General features: G+C 38.2%; 1 protein-coding gene across 1 annotated transcript in view; it reads right to left on the bottom strand.

Moving 5' to 3' along the window:
• Positions 1-8,015: 8,015 nt before the first annotated feature.
• The window catches only part of CHIC2 (cysteine rich hydrophobic domain 2), a 33,928-nt gene continuing 18,928 nt past the window's right edge, over positions 8,016-23,015 (bottom strand). The window contains exons 4-6 of the mRNA XM_075149100.1: positions 20,229-20,285; positions 20,003-20,062; positions 8,016-17,074 (exon numbers count right to left, since the gene is read on the bottom strand). Coding sequence (XP_075005201.1) covers positions 17,024-17,074; positions 20,003-20,062; positions 20,229-20,285 — 168 coding nt within the window. The 3' untranslated portion in view covers positions 8,016-17,023. The remainder of the gene's footprint in view (positions 17,075-20,002; positions 20,063-20,228; positions 20,286-23,015) is intronic.

A 23,015-nucleotide genomic window follows, 5' to 3' on the forward strand; every position in this document is an offset into this window, starting at 1 on the left:
CCCTGGGTCCCGAGGGCAGCCTGTGAGATGTTAGGAGTCTGATGAGGCTCATAACTTCGGCAGTTCTGGGACTTGGATTTGAATATCGAATTTGATCTACTTTTGCATCTCTATGTCTGGGTGACATGTCATTGTTTGTTGACTCAAGATCAGAAAAAAGTATGAGACACAGAAAAACTAAGGGTTTGTAACAGTGTCACTCAAACTGTGACCTACCTGAGGGTTTGGAAAACTACTCCTGTCTTCAACAATGAAGTCAACTGGATTTGGCAATCAGTGGGACCAGCCTGAAAGAGGGTTGATTTAGACTGGATGTAAGGAAGACATTTTTTATGATGAGGGTAGCGAGACACTGGAACAAGTTGCCCAGAGAAGTTGTGGATGCTCCATCAGCAGAAGTGTTCAAGGTCAGGTTGGACAGGGTTTTGAGAGGCCTGATCTAGTGGAAGATGTTCCTGCCCATGGCAGGAGGGGGGCTGGATCTTTTTGGAGGTCCCTTCCAATCCAAACCATTCTATGGTTCTGTGATTCTTTTCATGATGGAGAATTAACCTTGTGGTACCTTATGAAGAAGGGTTTGGGACATATGGTTACATCTCTTCAGCAAATCTAGGCCTCTTTATTGGTACCTGTCAGATAATATATAAGCAATTCCCAGGGTGAAAATGGCAATAATAGCTTCCTTTCCCTTTCCTGACAAGAAGTGCTGTTACGGGTACAGAACTTACATTTATAAGCCTACCCAGAAGAATCATGGTCAGCCAAGCAACAGCTCGCAGGCACACCAGCCGGTGTGCTGAGGCAAAGGCTGGCCTTTTTCTAAGCAGGAAAGTAGGAGCAGGGGTGGGATTAAGTAAAGGATCTATTCTTATGGGTTTACCAGTTGTCCGCTGGAGTCACTTGAACAGGTTGGGGCAGTAAAGGGAGGGCAGCAGGCAGTGTGTGGAGCTGGGGAGAGGACGGAAAAACTGTAACTAATAGGCACCTTTTCATCTTTCTCACTCTGTTTTCTTTCCAGTGGTGCCCAGATAGGGGACAAATCTTCCCATAAACAGTAATCCTTTAGAAAGTGCTCAAGTACAGCTACTACTTAACTTCCTGATTAGTAGCAGTCACCACCTGCTACTTCTGCTCCTCATTGTCCGGCATAATGGAAGTGTTCATTTCCCTGGCTGTGAAAAGGTAATGGGAGGGGAGTCCCTCTTCTCTATTTTGGCAAAAAGAGCAACAGTCCCTCCTTTTCTCCTGTAACTAATCCCAGACCATATTTATCCAAGAAAATAAAATTCTATTTCTGCTGACAAATAGCTGGATAAGGCAGATTATGAATACTAAAAAAAAACCCATAAAAGCAATCATTGTGATCTCTTTGAACTAAATTGAGGGTTCCTGCTGCAGGGCATTTTTATTGCCTGACCATGGCTTTGAGATCCCAGAAAGCACTAAGCAAAGGCAATATATTCAATATTTTTGACACCTCAAACATGCAAAGACTTTGCAAAGACTTCTGTTTTCTTCAAACCTTGCTAGCTGAAGCTGCCAACAGAGCTGCATATGTTGCCTTGAAAGACAGCTGTTAAAATAGTCTCCTTTGATCAAAATTCTTCCATGTTTATAGCTAGAGCAAGATAAAGTATTACAGGATTTTCTTAGCACGGACTGAAAATCATAAAAAGAATGAAACTTGCAAAACCTGAACAGTGCATTTGTCATGAGCGGGCATAACTTTTGAAATGTCAGTTAAAAGGAGACAACCCATGAATAGACTATGAGGATTTTCAGACTTTCTATTTCCCTAAAGTCCTCTTTTGTTTTACACTGGGAGTGGTGGTGTCTCTTCCTAGGGAAGCACAGGCAGGCAGTAGATTAGTCCTTATTTAGATGGTAAGTTCCAGCCTATTTGAATTGTATTAAGCATTCTCCTTACTTCTGTGGGATTTGTCATAAATCTTGAGTAAATATACTTAGCACAATCTCAAAGACTGAAGTTTTGATTTCTCAGAGGGCTCAAATCTTTAAGCCTTAAAACTTCTCTTGTTTAAGAGAGATAAAGCAAAAGAATCTACTTGTCAAAACAAACACGGGGGAAAAAACCCTCAGTACAACCGTAGACATTATCTCAATGGGAAGTGGCACTCATTCGGGGCTTTTCGGTAGCATTCTTTGCCCAGGAGTGAAATCTATTATAGGAATTAGTACTGCCCCTTAAAATGGTAGCATCACTAAGAAGCAAATGAATCCTACTCTCTTTCCTTCTGTTTTCCTACCCATTCTCCTTCTTCTAAACAGTATTCAAAGGTTTCTTCAAAGGTCTTCATCCTATCTTTGTTGCCATGGTCTCTCACAGAGTTGAAACAACATTTTCAAAACTAATGCCTGCTCTAAATGCATTGTTGTTGGGATGCTGAGTCAGTTCTCTGCTGACTAGGGTGAAAGAAAAAGAATCTTTGAAAATCAATTTTAACATTCAACTAACCTGAATGGGGAAAAGCAAGGCGTCTATACACTGCTAGACAGAAGCAAAACTTTTCAGGGGTGAGATGCCTTGTATTTTGGGAAGAAAACCAAATTGTCTTGAGGTTTTTGTGTCAGCTATGCTGGTTTTACTCTTTCTTTTTATTCATACCAGACCTGAGAAAGACAATCGCTTCTCAGAAGGAAAAAAAAGCCCACAGAAGAATCCTGTTGATTAACACACACCTCCCCCCTCCCCCCCCAACTAAATCCTTGCTGGGGGGGTGACAGAGGATGCTTGGTATGCATTAGCAGTGACAGGCAGGGCTAGCTTTGGCACGGTTGAAATGAGTAGGGGGAAATGATGAAGAAGCGCCATTATTTCTAAGGGAACTAGCAAGATATTTTGCTTGCATTCAGCTTTTCTGTTTGCCTCTCGTTTAACTACTTGCACGTTCTTTGAAACAAGGTCCATCTCTAACGCACGTATTTGTACAGCACATAAGAAAATAAGCATACTATCCTAATTTGAACTTTTAAGCTTTACTATATAAATAAGAACCCTTATTTGCTATGTAAATTAGAGCACCGCACACTTCATACATGCATTTCAAGAAAAGACAAGATCTTTGTCACAGACTTGTTTACATCAACTTTAAATTGTTTTAGCTGCCTGGCTTCAATTTTTTATAGATCCTTTGAACATCTGTCCTTAGCCCGTGGTCTGGCATGGCATGTTAAATTCTGTATATTTGTTCATTATTCCTAGGGGAGGAATTTGCATGAAAATTCTGTTGGTCTAATTATATGCCTCAGCTAGAGGAACTCTATTCATCTGTCTGCAGCAAGTTTCACCTTTATGAAACAGATGATGACTTTGCCAGAGACTTTCTGGACATTGTAGCAACTGAAAGTTTTACAGTCTACATTTGTAATATGGGTCATAAACTGAATAGAAGGAAAAAAACTTAGATCATTACAGTGCTATTGAAAACAACCTTTCATCTTCAGGACAAAATCACAGTTTAATGGGGAAAGATGTTTGCAGCAGCTTTTTAAGGGTAAAATGCAGCCTCCCTCGTTACTTGTATCTCCCCGTGTCAGGGAATTCAGGTTGTGAATGAAGAAAAGCTCGACAAGGATCTGAAAACACAGCGGAAGAGCATGTTGTGGGCCTTGATCTCCGAGATAGATGGGGGACTGAATATTGGAAGCATTTCAGGGTGACAGGATGCAGAAAGAAGAATAAAATGGGTCAAGAGTTCTTTCTGTAACTTAAAAACTGCATGAATGTGAAAGTGCGTCCATTAAATGGGAACAGTAAGGAGCTTCCCAGTTTTTCATCCTATAGGATGAAGATGGATACACTGAAACAGAGCTGGTGATCCTGGGGTTTGCTGTTTCCAAAGCTGTCCACATTTTAGGAGGTTTAAAGGTATTCCTAAAGAGACTGTACACAGACTGTACATTGTCTCCTTTTTTTCCCCTTTTCTCTGTGACCACCTCGCTTTTTTCCCCCATGGTTTTAACTCACATCACTCTCATCTTTTCACCTCTAAATCCTTTCCCTCCTGGTCTTTGGAATTTCTTCTTTTCCTTTTTGTTTCTGTGCTGTTTGTCTTCCCTTGCTCATAATTCGCTAATTTTCACCAAACTTCACTTTTCCGTGTTCTCCTAAATTCCACCCTCCCAAAACTTTCTTGTTCCCCTTTTTTAGTCTGTTCTTGGCTTTATGATCTTTTTTAACACTCTTTATACACTGTTGCTGGGGCTTCCATGGCCTTTTCAAGGTTTCTTCTATTTATTTCCATTCTCTGATCAGCCGTATCAACCTATCAATCCTATAGCCTAATCTACCATGCACCCTTCTTCCTAATCAATCTTCCTCATCATCTGACATCCATTTTTCCAACTAATTTCTTTTTTGGATACCAGTGCTACACATCTGCATTGATCTTTTGACTTTCCACCACTCAGATCCTTCCAGGTTCATTTATTTTCTGTCCAATAAGTACCTCTTCCAATGAGTAAATTCTCTGAGCTCCTCACTATGTATTTCATTATCCTCACCTTCTTCCTAAATGGGTTGCCCTTTTTTTTGCCCACTTGACCAAAATCTCCCTCCCTTCCATACCCATCACAATGGCATCAGAGATCCCAATGACAAGAACGAAATGGAGAACGCTCTTCCCGCTTGCCAGCCTGGGCTTCCCCTGCCGTCTTCCTTCCTCGTGACTTGTGGACTTTCTATGGAAATCGTATTTTCCCTAGGGAGCCGTCAGTGGGATTCACACAGCCGCGGGCAGAGGAGAGCAGCGCCTCTCGTGCTGCCTGCCGGATGCACTGCAACCGCGGGCTTTCACTCCCAACGGGTCGCACCAGAAGAGGGAAGAGCTCTCACCCTCATCCCCATCTGTACAACACAGCTGGCTCTGTCCTCTTCTCCTTCTTGGGCAGATTCGCCAACTGCCCTGGCACTACCTCCGGCAGAAAGCGAGGCCGGATTTGGCCCCAAATCAAAGACCTCACCGATGTGTCATACGAGTTAGCACGAGTGTCTGTCTCTGCTCGGGAAGGGCTAAGAGCTAGAATAGCAAGGGTATTTCAGGTCAGGCCTGAGGCGAATTAGCAGACAAGTTGTGAAGCTTACACAACATGTGGCCACATTATGTGTGGCTCCAGTCAGCGCTAATAGCCTGTCATTGAGCTCCATGTTTAAACAATTTGAGCAAACAGCAAACACAGAAGATGGGAGGAGGGAAAAAAAGGCCTTCGAGGAATAAGAAAGATCAGGCTACTTAGTACACTTGGCAAGCAAATATTGCAGCGGTGAGGACAGCAGAGTACCTACTAGGTAGTTAGAGACGTGACCCAGTTCCAACCATGCAAAAGTAACATAATACGAAACCAAAAATATATAAGTTGTCCAATTTTAAAATTCACTCAGCCAGCAATTTTTAGAGTACATAGGAAACCGATTGTTGGTTTAGGCTGTGTCTGATCATGTGAATTATCCGAGAGGAAAAAAAATATGGTTTTGGTATAGCAGCAAGGAAACCAAAAAAGGGGGGAAAAGGAGGAAAAAGAAAAACAAGTTTTAGTAACAACAAAGAGTAAAATTCAACCACATCCATATAAATAACATTGATACTAGTGTTGGGAAGTAAATATAAAAACATTTTAAAATAGAAGAACTTAGAAACCATACTGCATTGTTTAGTATGAAAATAATAGCCTTTTGAGCCAATACTATTAGAGAATGTATTTAATCCAGTGCAGAATTGGCTATGAAACCTTCCACTCTACCATGGGAATGCTTAGCTCAGTATCTGGTAGGTTGCCAGCCATTTAAAATGTTTTTGTGTTGGTTTAATGATTGTTCCCATGAGCACCGATGGTAAGGGTTGACATTAATTAAAATACTAAGTCATCAGAGCTTGCATTGTGGGGAGAGGGAGAATGGGCTGGATCCAATTGTCTTCACAGTTTCTTTGGCCTTCCACATTTTCTTCTTAGATGCATCATACATGCCAAGTATCCTCTTAGCTGAGGTATAACAATGTAAACAGACTGTCTCTGCAAATATAAAGTAATCTTTTTAAGTTTTCCACACACTTTCATTTAACTGACTAGTGGACACTCATTAAAATCAGCTAATCATGTAATGTGGCTGTGTTCTGAATGCTAAACAAAATGCCTAAATGAAAGAGGATTTTAAAACACTGTCTGCCTCTCTTAATTTATTTCTACTGTATACTCAATGGCACACAATACAGTAGGAATTCTGGGCCCTATCCTCATTAACCTCAAAACTCATTATCTCATATAAAAACAGGCTCTTTCTGTAGAGTGAGTTGGAAAAGGTATGAAAAAGCATGTTAAAGAGAATGTGTTTGGGCACACACTCTTGAAACACGCTGAAGGATTTTGCTTAGAACTGTGAAATTAATACAGAATAGCACAAAATCCTGAGTAAGACCAGCTGCTAAAATAATCTTTGCATAATCTGGATAGAATAGCTATCTTTATGCATTTCTCTCTTATTTTATTAAATAACTACTCAAGATCCAGATCTTCAAAGGCATGCAAATACGAATAAATCACTTAATAGGACCACAAAAATGATCAGGGGGATGGAACGCCTCTCCTATGAAGACAGGCTGAGAGAGTTGGGGTTATTCAGCCTGGAGAAGAGAAGGCTCCGGGGAGACCTTATTGCAGCTTACAAGAAAGATGGGGACAAACTTCTTAGCAGGGCCTGTTGGGACAGGACAAGGGGGAATGGTTTTAAACTAAAAGAGGGTAGATTTAGACTAGATATAAGGAAGACATTTTTTACAATGAGGGTGGTGAAACACTGGCACAGGTTGCCCAGAGAGGTGGTAGATGCCCCATCCCTGGAAACATTCAAGGTCAGGTTGGACGGGGCTCTGAGCAACCTCATCTAGTTGAAGATGTCCCTGCCCATGGCAGGGGGGTTGGACTAGATGACCTTTAAAGATCCCTTCCAACCCAAACTATTCTATGATTCTGTGATTCTAATACCTGCAGTCCTCAAAAGGTCATGTAGACAACGAGTAAAGAGACTGTGCTTTTCTATTCCTCCCACCTACTCAGCAAGCCTGAGTTCCCATCCTACTGGCAGGGGCTTAATACTGCAGAGAGTGAGAGTGCCAGAAGAAAAGTTTATGCTGTATGTAAGGTGATCAATAGCCTAAGAATGAAGACCTCTGGGTTGAACAACATAGAGCAATGTGAAGAAGCAAGCCGAGCCTACCTAAATGCAATGGGGTGTTTTCACAGTAAGCAATATACAACATAAAACAGACTGCTGGTCCCATCCCAAAGGTAGAATAACCCTTTCTATTTCAAAACATGTTTGCTCCTTTGGATCAGAAGTCAGGCGATACTGTGACTTTGGATCACCTCCCCACATCAGGGGAAAACCAAAACCAAAACGAAGTGCCTGAAGCCAGTCACTTTCCCAGCTCGTTCACTAGCATATGGCACAGGGCCCATGCCGCTTCCCTGTGACACCGGGGAGCTGTGTAACAGAAGTCCTCATCTCTGAATATCTGCAGTGCAACCACCAAGGTGCTTTGCAAGTACAGACATCACTCAGCAGAGGCCCCTTTACCTTGATTGCCGATGTAGACCCAGGCCTTCCTTATGCCATCCTGATATCAAGCAGGGGTTTAGATGACCACAGGCAGCAGATTTCTGTGACAGCAAATCCTGGAAGATGGGAACGCTCTTTGGCTTTTTGGTGTGAATATTCTCTGAATAATCTTTTCATATAAAAAACTACCAGGTCTTTGAGTCCTTCAGGAGCTCGTCCGTGTCAAGTGGAATAGCGAGAGCAGCCAAGGGAGGTCCTCGCCCATTTCATGAGGGCAGGAAGCCTGATGTCCTCCGGGGCTTGTCTTCAGTGGAGCCATCTATAAACACAAGGTTAAAAGGCTTTGGGTATTTTAAAATTAATTTTTTTATTTTAAAGTGTTGGTTTTTCTTTTTTGTTTGGTGGGTTGTTTTGGGGTTTTTTTGGGTGGGGTGGGGTGGGGTTGTTTGTTTCCTTGTTTTTAAAGTGCAGGCAGACTTGGAGGGTTGAGGCAGTGCCCGGGCAGCCCCACTGCCCCCTCGCCAAGGGCACCACGAAGCTGGAGTGGCCGAGAGTGGGCTCTCAGCCCAGCCTGGCCACGGTGGTGCATCGATAAAGCAGGTCACGCTGCGTTTCTGCGCCCCGGCGGAGAGCCCCGGGGAGCTGGGGTCCTGTGGAAGGGGTCCTTGCCCAGAGGGCACGGGGAAGGCAGGCGGTGGGCCCCGGAGGCGGCACAGGCACCCAGGTCACGCCTGTAGAGGCTGAGGCCGCGTTCCTGCAGCTCTGCAGCGCCCTTTCTCTCCTCTTCCCCTCGGACTGCCGTGCCCTTCGCTGGAAGAGGCAGCCTGGCGCGGGGGAGAACAGCGGGTCCGGCTGCGAGCGCGGCAGCCCCGCGGGGGCGGCGGGACGGGGGCCCCGCGGTGCCCCGGCGGCGGAAAGGGGCGGCGGGGCCCCGCGGCGGCGGGGCGCGCTTTGTGGCGGCCGGCCGTTCGGAAGCGGCGGGGTAATCCGCGGAGCCGGGCGCAGCGAGTGGGTGGTCCGGGCGGCCGGAGGCGCGGGCTCTCCCCGCTGCCCCTGCGCCGGGCCGCGGCCGCTCCCGCAGCTGGGCCGAAGGCGGCCCGCAGACCGCTCTCGGCACATTTCTTCATTTCTCACTTGAGTGCCCTTCTTTAGTTCCCTTTCAACTGCCCACTTTATATCGGCTTCATTACACCACCGCTCCATTTGTAATGTAAATCGGGAAACTCGGGGAAGTTTTTCTTTTGGCCTTGTCTACGGAAGAATACCGAGAGGTATTCAAAACGTATTAACACAAATCAATGGCACCAATAAAAGCAAAATCTCCTTAGCAACATAATCTTGATTGCAAAAGGAGAACTGAGAGCATTTAGCAGAACAGTGGCCCACATGGAATACGCATTTGTCTAGAAGAATGCGGCACAAAGCCCAAAAGAGAGATGCTGAAAAAATCCAAAATTAACTCACACTGAACAGTTACTCTTTTTTTCAAAGGTACACAATTGGCTACATTAAATCTATCGTGCGCTTTTCTGCTCAGCAACATTGTATCATACCGCTTTGCAAGCCCAAATTACAACACCCGGAATGCTTCACCGCGCCTCGCAGGAGCGCCCCTCCCCATGCACACTTTCCTACGTGTGCGCATACATATATATTATACATGTTATACAAACGCACATTATAAAGAGGCTGTTAAGACTTCCATGCTAGAGCAACCAAAGAGCTGTAAAAGGTTTAACGCAAAGAAAAGCAGCTGGCTGGTGAGAATCGAGACCGTCCTCGGAACACCGGCGAGCGCAAGATCAGTGTTTGGTCACAAGGTTCAGGTTAACCAGCATTTCATATCTGACCGTCTTAAAAATACCCGAATTACACAGATGGGAATGATTCCTTTCTGAATAAATGGTATCTGCCTTAACTAGATGGAAAGTATACCTTGTTGGAGAGCACTAGTGTATTAAAAAAAAAAGCATACAAACAGCTTCAACATTACTGTTCAACCATAATGGCAATATATATAATAAATCCTGCTACCATTAGGGCTTGAAAAGCTTAAAGAACTCCAAATGCAGACTTAATGAAAAGCCAGTTTGAAACACTCAGGGCAGGCAATGCCTCTAAATTTAGTAACTCTAGTTCTAGAGTCACCTAAATTACCTAAAACCATTTTATCTCCCCCCCCCCCCCCCCCCCAATTTAGACTAAAAGTATCAACTGGAAATTAGAAGAGACCATTGTATCATAAGGCAGAAGTTTCTCGTGTTTTTCTTTCTTTTTCTTCCTCTCCCTACCACCCCACCCTCCCCAATATATTGGATAGATGAAAAACAGTAAGGCTTAGTAGATAGGTTAACAATTATTTTATTAGTTTATAATACATACAACTTAAGAAATGCTTTAAAAAAATTTATATTGGAGTCCATTCCAATTCTGGGTCAGGTCAGGAAAAAAAACAATGCTGATGTATTAAATAATATTCTATAATTCAATAATAGATTAACTTCAGTAATTTAGCAGACATGGTTAAATACTCTTAAATATGCATATATACAATTGTGCAGCCTTAAAAAAAAGTTCTTTTCTTCCTATCTTCTCCTCCCAAAGCCATGTACCCTCTGAACACAGTACTGGCCTCTAGGCTTTCAGTCTCTGACCCGGACTTAAAATATTTGAAGAGGAATGTTACAATAGTGGAAATTGCAGCAACCCTATCTTTCTAAACTCTTTATGAGAGGAGATGCCCAACAGGCAAAATTACCATCAAGTCTCTCTATAAATAGCAGCTTCCTTAATATCCAGTTCTAGGTTAAATTATTGCTTACGCATTTTCTGCCTGAATGGATTTTTAACATAGTCCAAAATATTAGTTTTTAAGTTTGTCTTCTTGAAAGATAACATCCTTTCAGTGACTTATTTACCATTACTGCTTTGTACGTTTAACAGGTTTCTCCTAAGCACATACAATCCAATGCAATTCTCTGCAAATTCTTTTAAAGCAACATGAATTACACAGGACTCATTTAGCACACAACATTTAGGCACTGCTTTGTAGTTTACTGTTCTCTTTAAAATTTATGTTTGGAATTAGTTTCGTATTCTATTGCCATACTCAGTCTTTTATGGAAACAAGAATCCGAGTTACACTTTTCTAATCAGGAACTACTCTGCATTCCTTGTTACCTCACTGAACCAAACTGTTCATCGACAATATTAACAAGTACGTACACTGCATATCCTAACAAGTTAGAAAGCCTGTTGCAAGCATAGAAGGATCAGAGATAAACATTTGGAGTGGATGAGTGAGATATTTATACTGGTACAATGAAATCAGTTTAAACATAAAGCCACTAAAAATATCAGATATATTGTAACAGGATATCTGACTTTCTGAAAAATTTCTAAACATGATTTAAAAAATGGATTTACAAACCTAAAACACTGTAACAGAAAAAATCTTCAGCTAACTACCACGTCTAGTTTTCAACATGAGGCAAATTAACTTTCAATGATGAAGTTATAAATGGGGGGGGGAAGCATGTTTCAATAAACATTATAAAATCTACTATCTGCCCTCCAATAGTGAGCATTTGTCAATGGTTCCCTTCTCCATACAAGCTACAACTAACTACAAAAGTCTCTCTTACTTACCTGAACTTAAATTATCCTACTCCTGTGCCTTAGATATACTGTCACATGACAGGAGCTGTCTGGACAAGTCAAGAATTTTCTTTGGAAACAATTAGCCATGCATTACAGGCTCCAGCTTAGGAAAAGACTGTTCTGTACTCGCTGCGCAGCTCTCATCAGTGATTCCGTTTTGGTCTGGATGTTTTAAACTAAGAGATGCTGAGTTTAGAAGGAAGCTTACCTCAAAATCTGCATAATAGCAGAATTGTCTATCAATTAGGGCATAACCAAAATAAATTAATAACACACTTGTTAAAATAAAAAAAATGTAATAGAAATTAAGACAGTCTACATAATTACTGAAATGGATTGCTAGCTTTTACTTAGCTTTCATTATTCGATACCATTTCATCCAGTTCAAAGCTATTTCCTATCACACTCAGAATTCCAAATCTAATCCCCAAATTCAGTCTTTTGGGTGTGGCTTCTCCTAATTCCTATGTTTCATCTTTTGCCTCACTAAATCTTTCCTAATGGTCTGTTGTATTCTGAGGAGTCAAGCATTCATGAATCTTTTTTCAAGAAAATAAATCTTAATGAAATATTAATGAGCTAAACAAAGCAGAAGAATTTTTTAAAAGGACTTCTTCCATGAAAACAATGAAATGTAGTTTATAAAAGATGTATTACCCAGGTGTCATGTGGTGGAGATACACACATCAGCACAACAAGTGTCAACATATGAAGTTTCATGCCAGGATTCATTCTTTTTTAAATTTTCAAAAATGGTCTCTAATTCAGCCCATGCTGACTGAAACAGCAGTATGCAAAAAGATGAAGTTAAAAAAATTAATGAATTGCAAAAAAAACCCTGTTACCAACAAAACAACCCTAACGGATATCTGTAACTAACGAAGAATAAATGCATGATGTTTTCAGCAGTGAAATTTTTTGCTTCTAGAGTACTTCTGCCCTTGAAATTTTTACACTTCCTCAAGAAGAATGATACTGTTTTCTCATTACACCAGTATCCCCTGATTCACCCAGCCTACAGAGAGAACTTTACAAAGCACAAACACAGAAATTAAGAAGGTAGCACCATTAGAAGTAATCACTCCATCCAAATCAGCAAAAAAACTTCATTTATCCTTATCCAACATACTCTGACATTCAGCAGCCTAATAATACAGGGTAAAGGGAGCTCTCATAGCTGTATATTGGTAACATTCATAATGGTCATGCATATTACAATCAGAAGTTTTCTAGGGTGCCGTTTGCAAAGTAAGCCTTCATGCAGATAGGCATTCAGCTCATTAACTCCATTTTCATATTTCCTATTAGTCCCTGAGAAGTTAATATTTCTACCTACAATATGGCTATTAAAGGCATTATAACAATCACACACTTAGTTGTTTGTGATGGAAATGCAACGTGGCTTTAGGGAGAAGCAGCACAGAAATTACAGCAGATTAGCGGTGATGAATACAGATCTTATTTTTAAAATGCTTCCTTTTCACAAGCAAGGTTGCTTAAGAGCAACATAAATGATTTTAGTCACGGATATAAAACTAGCCAGCGCCACTTACCCTTAATAAGTCGCTACTATGAATCCAAGAGATTTGGGGCTCTGAGACCTCTCTAATTGAGCATTTCCTTTGCATAATATCATCTGGATTTTGACCTAATGTAGGGTCATCATGATCCTTCTTTTAATTACTCAACAGCAGTGCTGGGAGAACTTAAAAGAACCAGGGATTTTCTTTGCTTCACAAGTCTTTTGCCTCTTCAATTAAAGTGATCTCTTTAAATTGTTCAGAATTCAAATGGGGTTTTTTGGTGGACAATTTGCATTATTGCCAGCTGCTCAAAAACCATAAGCTAGGGCTCCCAAAACAAGGGGACCGATTTAAAATTAAGACTTTGGGGTGGGGGGTGGAGGGAAGCGAATAAAGACAAGTTCTTTTTCTTTGCCTTCTGGCTTCTGAGCAGTTACAGATTGCATTTTAAAGCTCTTCCCTACAATCTTCAGGGCTAAATAATGACTTTTAGAAAAAAAAAAAAGAAAACTAACTTTTAAGTAAGAATATATCTCAGAGATAGAGTATTACATTTAAACACCATGGTCTTGAGATTTACAAAAAGGTGTCATTTAACAAATTGATTTAGAGATTATCATTTACATCTAAGTACTGTAAAAAGTTTTTACAATCTACTCTACATGGTTCCGAGTATCATGGGAAATTTTGCATTTACATACATAGTTTATTAAAGTTACTCTTACTGAGCTATTACAAAAAATTTACTGACTTCGTGTAACCTCCATAAACATTTTAATTTCTGGTGAAGTTTGCCAATCCCAGTATAAACTTCAAATCATAGCTATTTAACAACAGATGAGCTCTACAGAATTCTGCATGTAGTTTCAGACAGAAAGCCCTTCTCCCTCAGGACTTATTTCTACCTATCACTAAAAGATTAAAAATAGTTTATTTCTATTATATTACAGTAAGAAAGAAATCTTTATTGGCCAGTTAAAGGCCACTATGTCTAAAAATAATAATTAGCCTTCACAGGGAGTCATTGATGCCTTTATCATTAGTTTTTCAGGCTAAAGGTGAAACAAACATAATTAGCATCATTTGCTAAACGATGAATATCAAGTGGGTACCTAACTCTTAGTATTCAAGGAAACTGGAAATAGATAAGATTATCTGTAGGAACTGCTGAGTTGCAAGAAGCTGAACAAGTTAGTACAATGTAATATTTATTTTAGCAAAGAGTAGGCTATGTCCTGGAAGTCCTACTATAGCTTCTGGCCTGCTCAAACTGTTGCAACTTCATTCTTTGCCAATTGGACAAAAAAAAGTAATATAAGTCTTCTCACTAGCACACAATATAAATAGATTTAGTATTTTAGAAACAACATCAAAGGAAAATCCTGATGACTGCTGCAGGCACTAAATAGTTGATTAAAGTTCCTGCCATGTTCAATTTCTATCATTGTAATTAATGAATCAAAAGGGATTGTATGAAAATGTTTTATAACATTCTTACTAGGCAAGTGTACTACCTCATCAGGAGAGTAGCACTTTAGAGCAAAACTCATCTATATGTATATGCAGTTTCTCAAGTTTCCTGGTTGTATTTTAAGTCAGAGACATTGTTTTAATAAAATTTCAGAAATGCTTTAAGAGGCAATTAGTCTGGCCTCCTTACTAAGGGATTTAACTTTTTATTTAGTCAGAGCTCTACTTTGGACCCCTATACTAGAATTCCTAGAGAGAAAGTCAAATACAGAAATGCCTGCTAACCCAGTAGATGACTGCAGATGAACCTAAAAGTAGACAAGATCTTAACCAGCACTACCGCTTATGTGGAAGCTTTACTAACCAGATACTCTTTGTAAACCTGTAAGCCACACACTATTCACTGCTCTGGTTTCAGCACACATCACACTCAAATTAGCTTTACTGTAGGTAGGTTTGGGTACTGCTGGCAAGGTAGTTGTGGTGTCACAGAACGTAGTATGGAAAGTTTAGGTAGTAAACTAAGGTGAATAGCTCACACTGAATGCGGTGCTGCTATGAACGTATCACAAGCCATATCCAACCTATCCCTCCACACTAATGAACTACCAGTGGAAAACTGCATCCATGACAAACTGAGAATTTTGATAATAAAATCTAGGCCTTGTATGATTCAATATTCAGTTTTATTGAAAACTGACACCTGAAGAAATCAACATATATTTCTGGTCATCAGTATTTATCACCAGTTACCATTTCTGTTCAATTCCAACCCCTCTCCTGCACCTCCGACCTCCACAACCTCAGCTGCCACCAACATTAGGCTTCTGGCCTCCCTCGCAGGCTGAAACTGGTCCGAGATTATAACTAATACTTCTGGGTGAGAGGAGGAGTGCTGCAGACCCAGATTTGTACGAAAGAAAAGACTGAAGTTGATTTAAAAAAATTATAAGCAGTTACTTTGGAGAGAAACCCTCGAGGGACCCAGAAGACTGAGGCAGCACAAAACTAGTTATTTGTTAATTAAAAATCATATTCTGTCAAGTCAAAGAAACACACTTGTAGGCTTGTATGAAAAGCGTAGCTGAGCTATTTTCAAAGTAAACAGCAGGAATCCACAGACAAAAGCTGAGCAAAGGATGAGTTTTGAGAACAGATACAGAAGGCTTAGATTTAAGAAAACTTAAATCTTTCTAGACCACTCCCACTATCAACAATTTAGGAATATAATACTCACTAGAGAATATTTTACAGAGAATAAATATTTTGAAGACATAGAAAAATAGTTCACAGCATCAAGGTACCTGTAATATATTACCTTGAAATAAAACTTGTATTTAAAAGATTAAAAAGAGAAGATTATTCTTGTAGTGGTATCAACTTTTCATTCATACAAATATTAAGCAGAGTATATCCGTTTTTTCATATATTCACATTATTGCTTGCTACCACAACTGTACAAGGAACATATTCTTAACTTACATTAATGTTCATGTACAGTAATCTTAGATACCTAAAGCAAATTTAAAAATGTGATTGAGTTGCAATTAAAAAAAAATACTATGTGTGAAGATATGTACAACTGAGATATAAGTAGAAGAAACGAAATACAACTGGCCTGACCCAAGCATATATCATATATCCAGTTAAAAAAGGTCTTATACTTGTGCAGAAAATAAGCTTTGTAAACCAAAATGAGCAGAAGCAAGGGTGCAATAAATAATTATCTAACACATTTAAACTTACACTGTTGCCCAGTGTACCCTGCTTTGATTATTTTTAATACACGGCATCTGCATTTGCATCTGGAACTGCACTGTTCAAGATTTCTTTTTTCTGCTTATGTGGCTTTAAAACAAACAAAAAAAAAAAACCCTGAAAGGTCCTCTTGGACAATAAGTTTTAGTAAAACAAGTCCTTCTGCACCCCTGTGTACAGGATCTGGTAAACAGTAGGAATAAAGCTGATATATGGCATTAGCCTGAATTAAAACAGCTATATTATAAACTGCTATACTAATATATTTTTGTGATCTTGACTTCTACTAACCAGATGCATGCAATTCTCTCAGTGATTTTTCTAGTCTGACTAAAATAATTCTATTTTGCTGCTTTTTTTTTTTTAACCTTTAAATTAGAACTTTTTCAGAACCAGCTGACAGGACTTCTTCATGAAAAGCACAGAGATTTCTACTAATGCAATGACATTTGGGTTCCAAAAAGCACAGTTTCGAAAAGAACTTTATCTCCTTCTTTTGTTGGAAGAGGCTAGCCAATATCCCAAAAAGAAATAAAAATATTTACAATTGACTAGTCACTGACAAAAGTTTAGGAAGATCTTAGAAGGTATTTCAGCATGTAAATGAATGAATAAAAGGACTTACACAATGTATAGTCAATCAGTTGTGTCATTTCAGGATAAAAAAATACCTGCTCACTTGTATACCATTTTCAGCTGTGTATTTATAGTAATATGTATGTACACACACGCGTGCACACATACAAAAGACTCTTTGAAAATCAAGGTACATTAATAAACAGAAGTAGTAAAAGTAACAATAACTTAAGTAGTAGTTAACATTTGCATGAAATGACTTTGCAGAGTTTGACCAAACGCACTTAGAACATGTTCGTATTTAAAAAAAAACAACACAAACAACAAAACAAAAAAATGAAAAATAACGAAAACACCACAAGATTCTGTAGAACCAATGCTATGTCACCACCAGGAGAGCACCAAGCAAGGCACCATTGGAAAGACAACATACTTGAATAAGTCTCTATAAATAAATCAAATGCTAATCTGGTCGAAAAATCGGTGTCTTTGGTAAAAATTCTATAAGGATGACCTGTATAGAAAGAAAAAAAAAATACATATTAAATGGAAGATGGCATTTTATTACCTATCACAATGATAATTCACATGCTTTTTTTTTTTTTTTTTTTTAAGTACATCAAGTTGTGTATGTGTATCAAAGATCACAGTGCTTTCCTTAGGTAGGAGACCATTAGAAAAGTCATGTTTGATGTAATTGTTTTGTGGTAGAAAACCAAAACTCTTAAAGAATCAAATTCAATTGGAAAAGTTTGCCTACCAATACCTAACACATCTAAGCAAACTGAAATAAGCTATTACATAATTATTCTTTAACATAATTTACTTTATCAGGAAAAAATTATGAAAGAGATAAACATATTAATTTATAAAAAAACCAGAAAGCACAATGTATGCAAAGTTAATTTTCAATTACACATGCAATTCCCTTTACTTCAAAATTGTTTCCACTTAATATAGGATTCTAAATCATGTTTACAGTTCAAAACTTGTATGGAAAGGTGTATCAATCTTTGCAAAGTTCCCATATCTAACAAATCTGCAAGTAGTTATAAGAAACTTGACTAATGCTTTTGCATCGTTATTCTTATGGTCCCAATTCAAATTTAAACTATGTGTTTCTGAGCTATGTACACATGGTAGAGTATACTCCAGAACACAATCCAAGTATTTATCCTACTTTAAATAGAAAGCTTAAAGAAAATGTTCACTTGGGCGTTTTCTTTCTTCAGAGAGACACTCATAATACAGCAGCATGATTGTCTTCATAAATAAATGCATCTTTTTTTTTATTTACTTGTAAGGGTAGCTTGCCTTTCTAAGAAGTTAAAAAATAATTTCTAAATGTTTTTGATGGTAAAGGAGAACACAACTTGGCTGCCTAAAGAGTAAACACTTCTATCTCTGAGAGTATATTGAACAGCAGAAAAGAAATGTCACTGATTTTATTTCTAAAGCAAACACTTTTGAAATAATGAATACAAAAACCAGGTGTATAAGTTTATTTTTAGAGATATTCAGAAGTAACCTATTTTCAGAAGTGATGCAAACTGCTCAAAATCCATTGATCACTGACATGAGTCAACCACTGGATGCTTCAGAGATACCACGGCTTCTGATATTCAGGCACAGTTTCAAAAAGGGAGGAAGAAGTAAAGCTAGAACACTATGTTTATGCCAAACGTGTAAGACTGTCTTGTCTTTATTTAATTTATTTAATTATTTATTTAATTTAGCATCTACAACAGTGGATTTAGAACCTCAACTTGGCAAAGTAGCAAGTTTTGGGTACAAGAGTCTGATTTAAATCACCTGTTTTGAACAAATTGAGGATAAGTTTTTATTATTTAAAATTAAATCATGAACACAACATTAAGGGCAGTTTTTAAGAGACTAGCAAATTAGTTCACTGAAAATGAGAAAATGGTACAGGAAAGTTTTTTAAAAATTTTCTCATTAAATATATCCAGAGATAATATACTAGACATTTCACAAATTGAGAATAAAATCTTCAATCTTTATCCTGTAAAACTATATGCCCATGCTTACATATTATCAATGTAAACAGGTCAACTGATTTTAAATTGTATTTTATAGAATGAATGTTCATCTGTAAATGTTGCTGGGCCATAATATTTACAAACTAGCATTGTATGTGTTTTTTTCAACTGAATCCACAAAACATTGGATATGACTGTTCTTCTGTAGAAAAACAAAATTTTCAGTGAAATTTTCATTTAGGTAAAGCTCAAATCTACTTTCTGAAATTTGCTTTATTCCATTTTCAGTCACATGTCATACATCTAAACCAAAAAATTCTGTAGAATAGATGTTACAAAAAGTCTACTTATTCAGTGAACTGAATAGAGCCATTCTGTAAAAAACGCGTTTTAAAGATCTTATGTTTCAGGCTAGAAATAAGATCTAATGTAGAAACAGGAAAATGGGGAAGACTGAAAGAAAAAGATTCTTTTAATATAATTTCCAATTATTTAATCACTTTTAAAATTTTTATATGCACGATAGCTTTGCTGTTTCAAAGAATAGACAAAGTACTGTGTAATGAAAGATCACACATAAGCGTGTGATAACACATAAGTTAGAACTAATACAGTAGATATTTCTCAAAGGCTAATCTTTATTTTTAAAAAGTTAACCCTTCCTATTACCTGCTTCCTAGAGCATTAAAAGAAATCATGCAAATTCTAACATTTCTTACATTTTAGCAACTTAATTTCATCCTATTCTATGTACCTCCAAGATATTTTGAGAATGGAAATAAAAACAGCACCAAAAAAGGGCAAGAAGGTTGCAGCTAAACAAACCCAAATCCCACATTGGATATCGCTCATTTTAAACTGCATATAACTTCTCACTGTATGTTTCCGAGAAGGGCTTATGGAGTCTCAGCCAAAGATTGAAGTTAAAACTCCAGAGACTGACTTAAAAATATTTTAGTGACACAAATTGGAGATAAAGATACTTTCAAGACAGTTGAGGTAAGGGGCAGTTAAAATTTAAAAAGGCTAAAGGCTTCTTAAGCTCCAACAGCTTAGTTGAAAGGTCTTCTTCCATACTTTTAGACTTGATTAGCATTATATAAAACAGCCATATCTGACTTGCTGCGTAACCAAAGTTGTGGTTATTCTTTATACAGCATCTAAAATTTCACACTCCATCAGCACATGTTCAAGCTATTTTATCTTGGCAATTAATTTATTATTTTTCAGAACACAGTGAAGCCTTGTTTTCAAGTCATTCATAACTTTATAAATCAGTCCTGCACATGAAACCATGCATCTGTGAACCGTAGAAAATCCTTGCACTCAGGCGATTAAGCTCCTGACACCTTTACTGATTAATAATCATGAAAAGAATAAGATCAGAAGCAAAATAAATGATCATTTAATAGAGAAACTCACAAAACAGCCCTTTAACTTACATATTCCATCATGTTATTCGTTTCACATTTCCTTTTGCTTAGTCTCCAATGCAAGCACAGCTAGACAAGGAGGAAAGAAAAAGAAGAAAAATGAGCTGTATTTTATTGCAGCACACAGACTAGCCCATTTGTCCACCTTTCATATTTTTCGTTCAACAAAAGCATCTGTTTCCATACTGTGCAATTCAAACTCCAACAGTACGAAGCTGCTCCCTGCGGCACTCACCTTGTGGTATAACCTATTGTTTTCCCATTCTAATAACTTCTCAATCGATCTTCGTGTCTGGAAGACAAATGAGAAAGAATTTTACTCTTGACTGGTTTTAGAAAAACTTTGTTTTGCAGCTGCTTTTGTGTGAAAAGGAGAGAGGTACAGGACAGTGACTGAGTACAGGGTGGTCTGTAGTACTATCAAAACTTCTCTGGTATTAAATAGTAACTAGAACAGAAACAACTTTTTATGACACCCAAATAACTATCTTCAACCATTCTGGAACAAAAACTGTTCATATATATGCTTTCTGGTTCTTATAGCAGTTATAACTTTAAAACTACAGAAATTTTGAAGTGATCTAAGTATAAAAGCAGGAACACTGTTCCCCCGCTATCAGTGGTCTAAATGCACTGCTTCTAAGAAGGTCAGCATCTAAACTGACAAATGTTGCGAACTATTTTGCAGTGCTGTAGGTCAAGTACAAATACGCAATACTCTAAACAAAAGAGAAATTTTTGTTACTTTTATATCCAGATTTTAGAGACTGAAAACCAAATGCAGAAAGTTACAGTAAATTGCACAAATAAGTATTACTAAATCTGTGATTTCTATAAAGAGCAAACCCAATATTTCGGATTCTACAGCAAAGTTTTACTGCCTATGTTGTCCACATGACTTCAGATAGAGAAACCTGAAAGCTGTTCTGCACAGCTTTTTAAGATTATGCATGCTAGTATTAAAGGACATTCTGTGCTGTTAGTTTCACAGCATTTTGAATATAATTATTCAGTTATATTTACATTTGAGAAATACATTCTGACATTTATGGTCATTTGACTGCCAGAATATATACTGCTTAGCTCTAAATGGGATTTGCTACTGACCATGAATAAAAAGAGGATAATTCATGGCGCCAGGTGTTAAGATGAGACCAACAGAGCTGCAGGTGCAAAAGGACGGAGCAATGACAAGGATCAAATACAACTTAGTGCAGCTGCAGCTTCCTTACAAGGCAGAGAGGGGTGAGGGGAAGGGATGAGAAAGCATCTTGCTGTTATTACTACAAAATACAAGTACTGTAAATGCATCTTAACAAATAAAACTGCCGTCATATGAAACAAGAATGTCTGAGTAAAGTAAAAATTAGACAACAAATTGCTCATTTCCCACCAAATATTAACATCTTGGTTTTCAAACATCAGTTTCTCTCTAGTTTAATAGTGAAGCGCTTGTGGGGAAACACATCTAAGCATGTCCTGTGGTCACATGATTAAAAATTAGATCATTGCTATCTATGAGTAATCATTACACTGAATTTTTATTATGTTTTATTTTAAAAAGCACAAGTCAAGGAATTATCAGAAGGTGGATATGCCAGTGACTAATTTATCACACCAATTGGGAATTGAGTATTTTTCGGGTTATTGTTATTATTATGTTTTTAAAGACAGTGCCCTTTAACAATAATCAGTAGACCTCACTTGTTTCTTTGTAAAGATAGCCTTTTAGAGTCTGCTCTCCTTTTAAATGAAAATAGGGCAGCAGTTATGGTCACACTTTTGTTAATTTAGTTGCCAGTCAGCTCCAAATCAAAAGAAAATAAGGCTGCAGAGTGTAATTAACATTCAGTTCAGTCGTTTTGTCCCTTGTCTAGCCCCCAAGCTTTGTTAAAATTGCCATCTGAATGCTGAAGGCTGTAGGGAAATCGATTTGATTCTAATCGCACCATGAAAAGAACATGATCTAACTGCTTTCAGCCCTCCGTAAATCTGTACTAGGTCTTTAGCACAATGCAACTTCCAATTTAAAAAGCACTGAATGTCTCGTCAATGACTTTGTGAAGAAAAAAGAACAAGGAGCAGACATAAAAATTCCAATAGTTGTTTAAGCATTAAAGTTCATTTGCATCACAGCAAACCTGAAAAGGGCTGACCTCTCAAACCGCCTCTCAGGTCTATGAAGTTGTAGCCTTGACAAGCTCACATTGACAGAGCTCATTGACTCTGAAAGGCTACTCTATCAATGGTGAAAAATGGCAATAGGTTCTACTCTGAGCAGGCATCTGCCTGCCCACCCGCTGCTAAACCAATGGCAAAACTGATTCAAAACCTGAATCTACCTTGTAATCTTCCTTTCCAGGACCTTTTAATAATAGATTAAGATCACTATACGATTTAATTTCATTGTTTGCCCCAAAGAGTGTGAAAAACATCCAAGCTTTTCAAATTACATATATATTACAATACATCCAAATTACATATATATTACAATACATACACATAAATAAGAAATTGATAGGTAGGTATGTACTATTAATTGGTTTATTTAAATAAGAAGCCAGTTTAAATTCATTTGACACGTGAGATAAAAACACATGCAGCCTCGAGACCACGATTATTTATGTTCCCAGAGCCTTAAATACAGTCCTTCCTGTAGTATAATTTGGGATAGTCATAGCTCCCAAATCACACCATATCATCAATACAGAAATGTTAATGAAAATTAGACTGTAAAATATTTCTGCAAACCTCAGAGCTTGGAACAAAATGAAATTAATTAAACAGCATCACACAATTCACTATAGTAAGTTTTCTTCCTACTTGACAGGTGAAAAAAAGCACTTGCACGTGCAGCTTAATTAATCACTGCTCTTGACATCTCAATGATTTACAGTGAGGAGCAGGTGAGGATATACAAAACCAGAAAGGAACACTTGATTTGAGTGTAGCATTTCCAGCACACTAGGATGACAAGCTTATATATTCTATCAATGGTGTACAGAAAAACCCATACAGCAAA

Source organism: Calonectris borealis, chromosome 4 (assembly GCF_964195595.1).
Source record: "Calonectris borealis chromosome 4, bCalBor7.hap1.2, whole genome shotgun sequence".
In the NCBI taxonomy this organism is placed as follows: domain Eukaryota; kingdom Metazoa; phylum Chordata; class Aves; order Procellariiformes; family Procellariidae; genus Calonectris; species Calonectris borealis.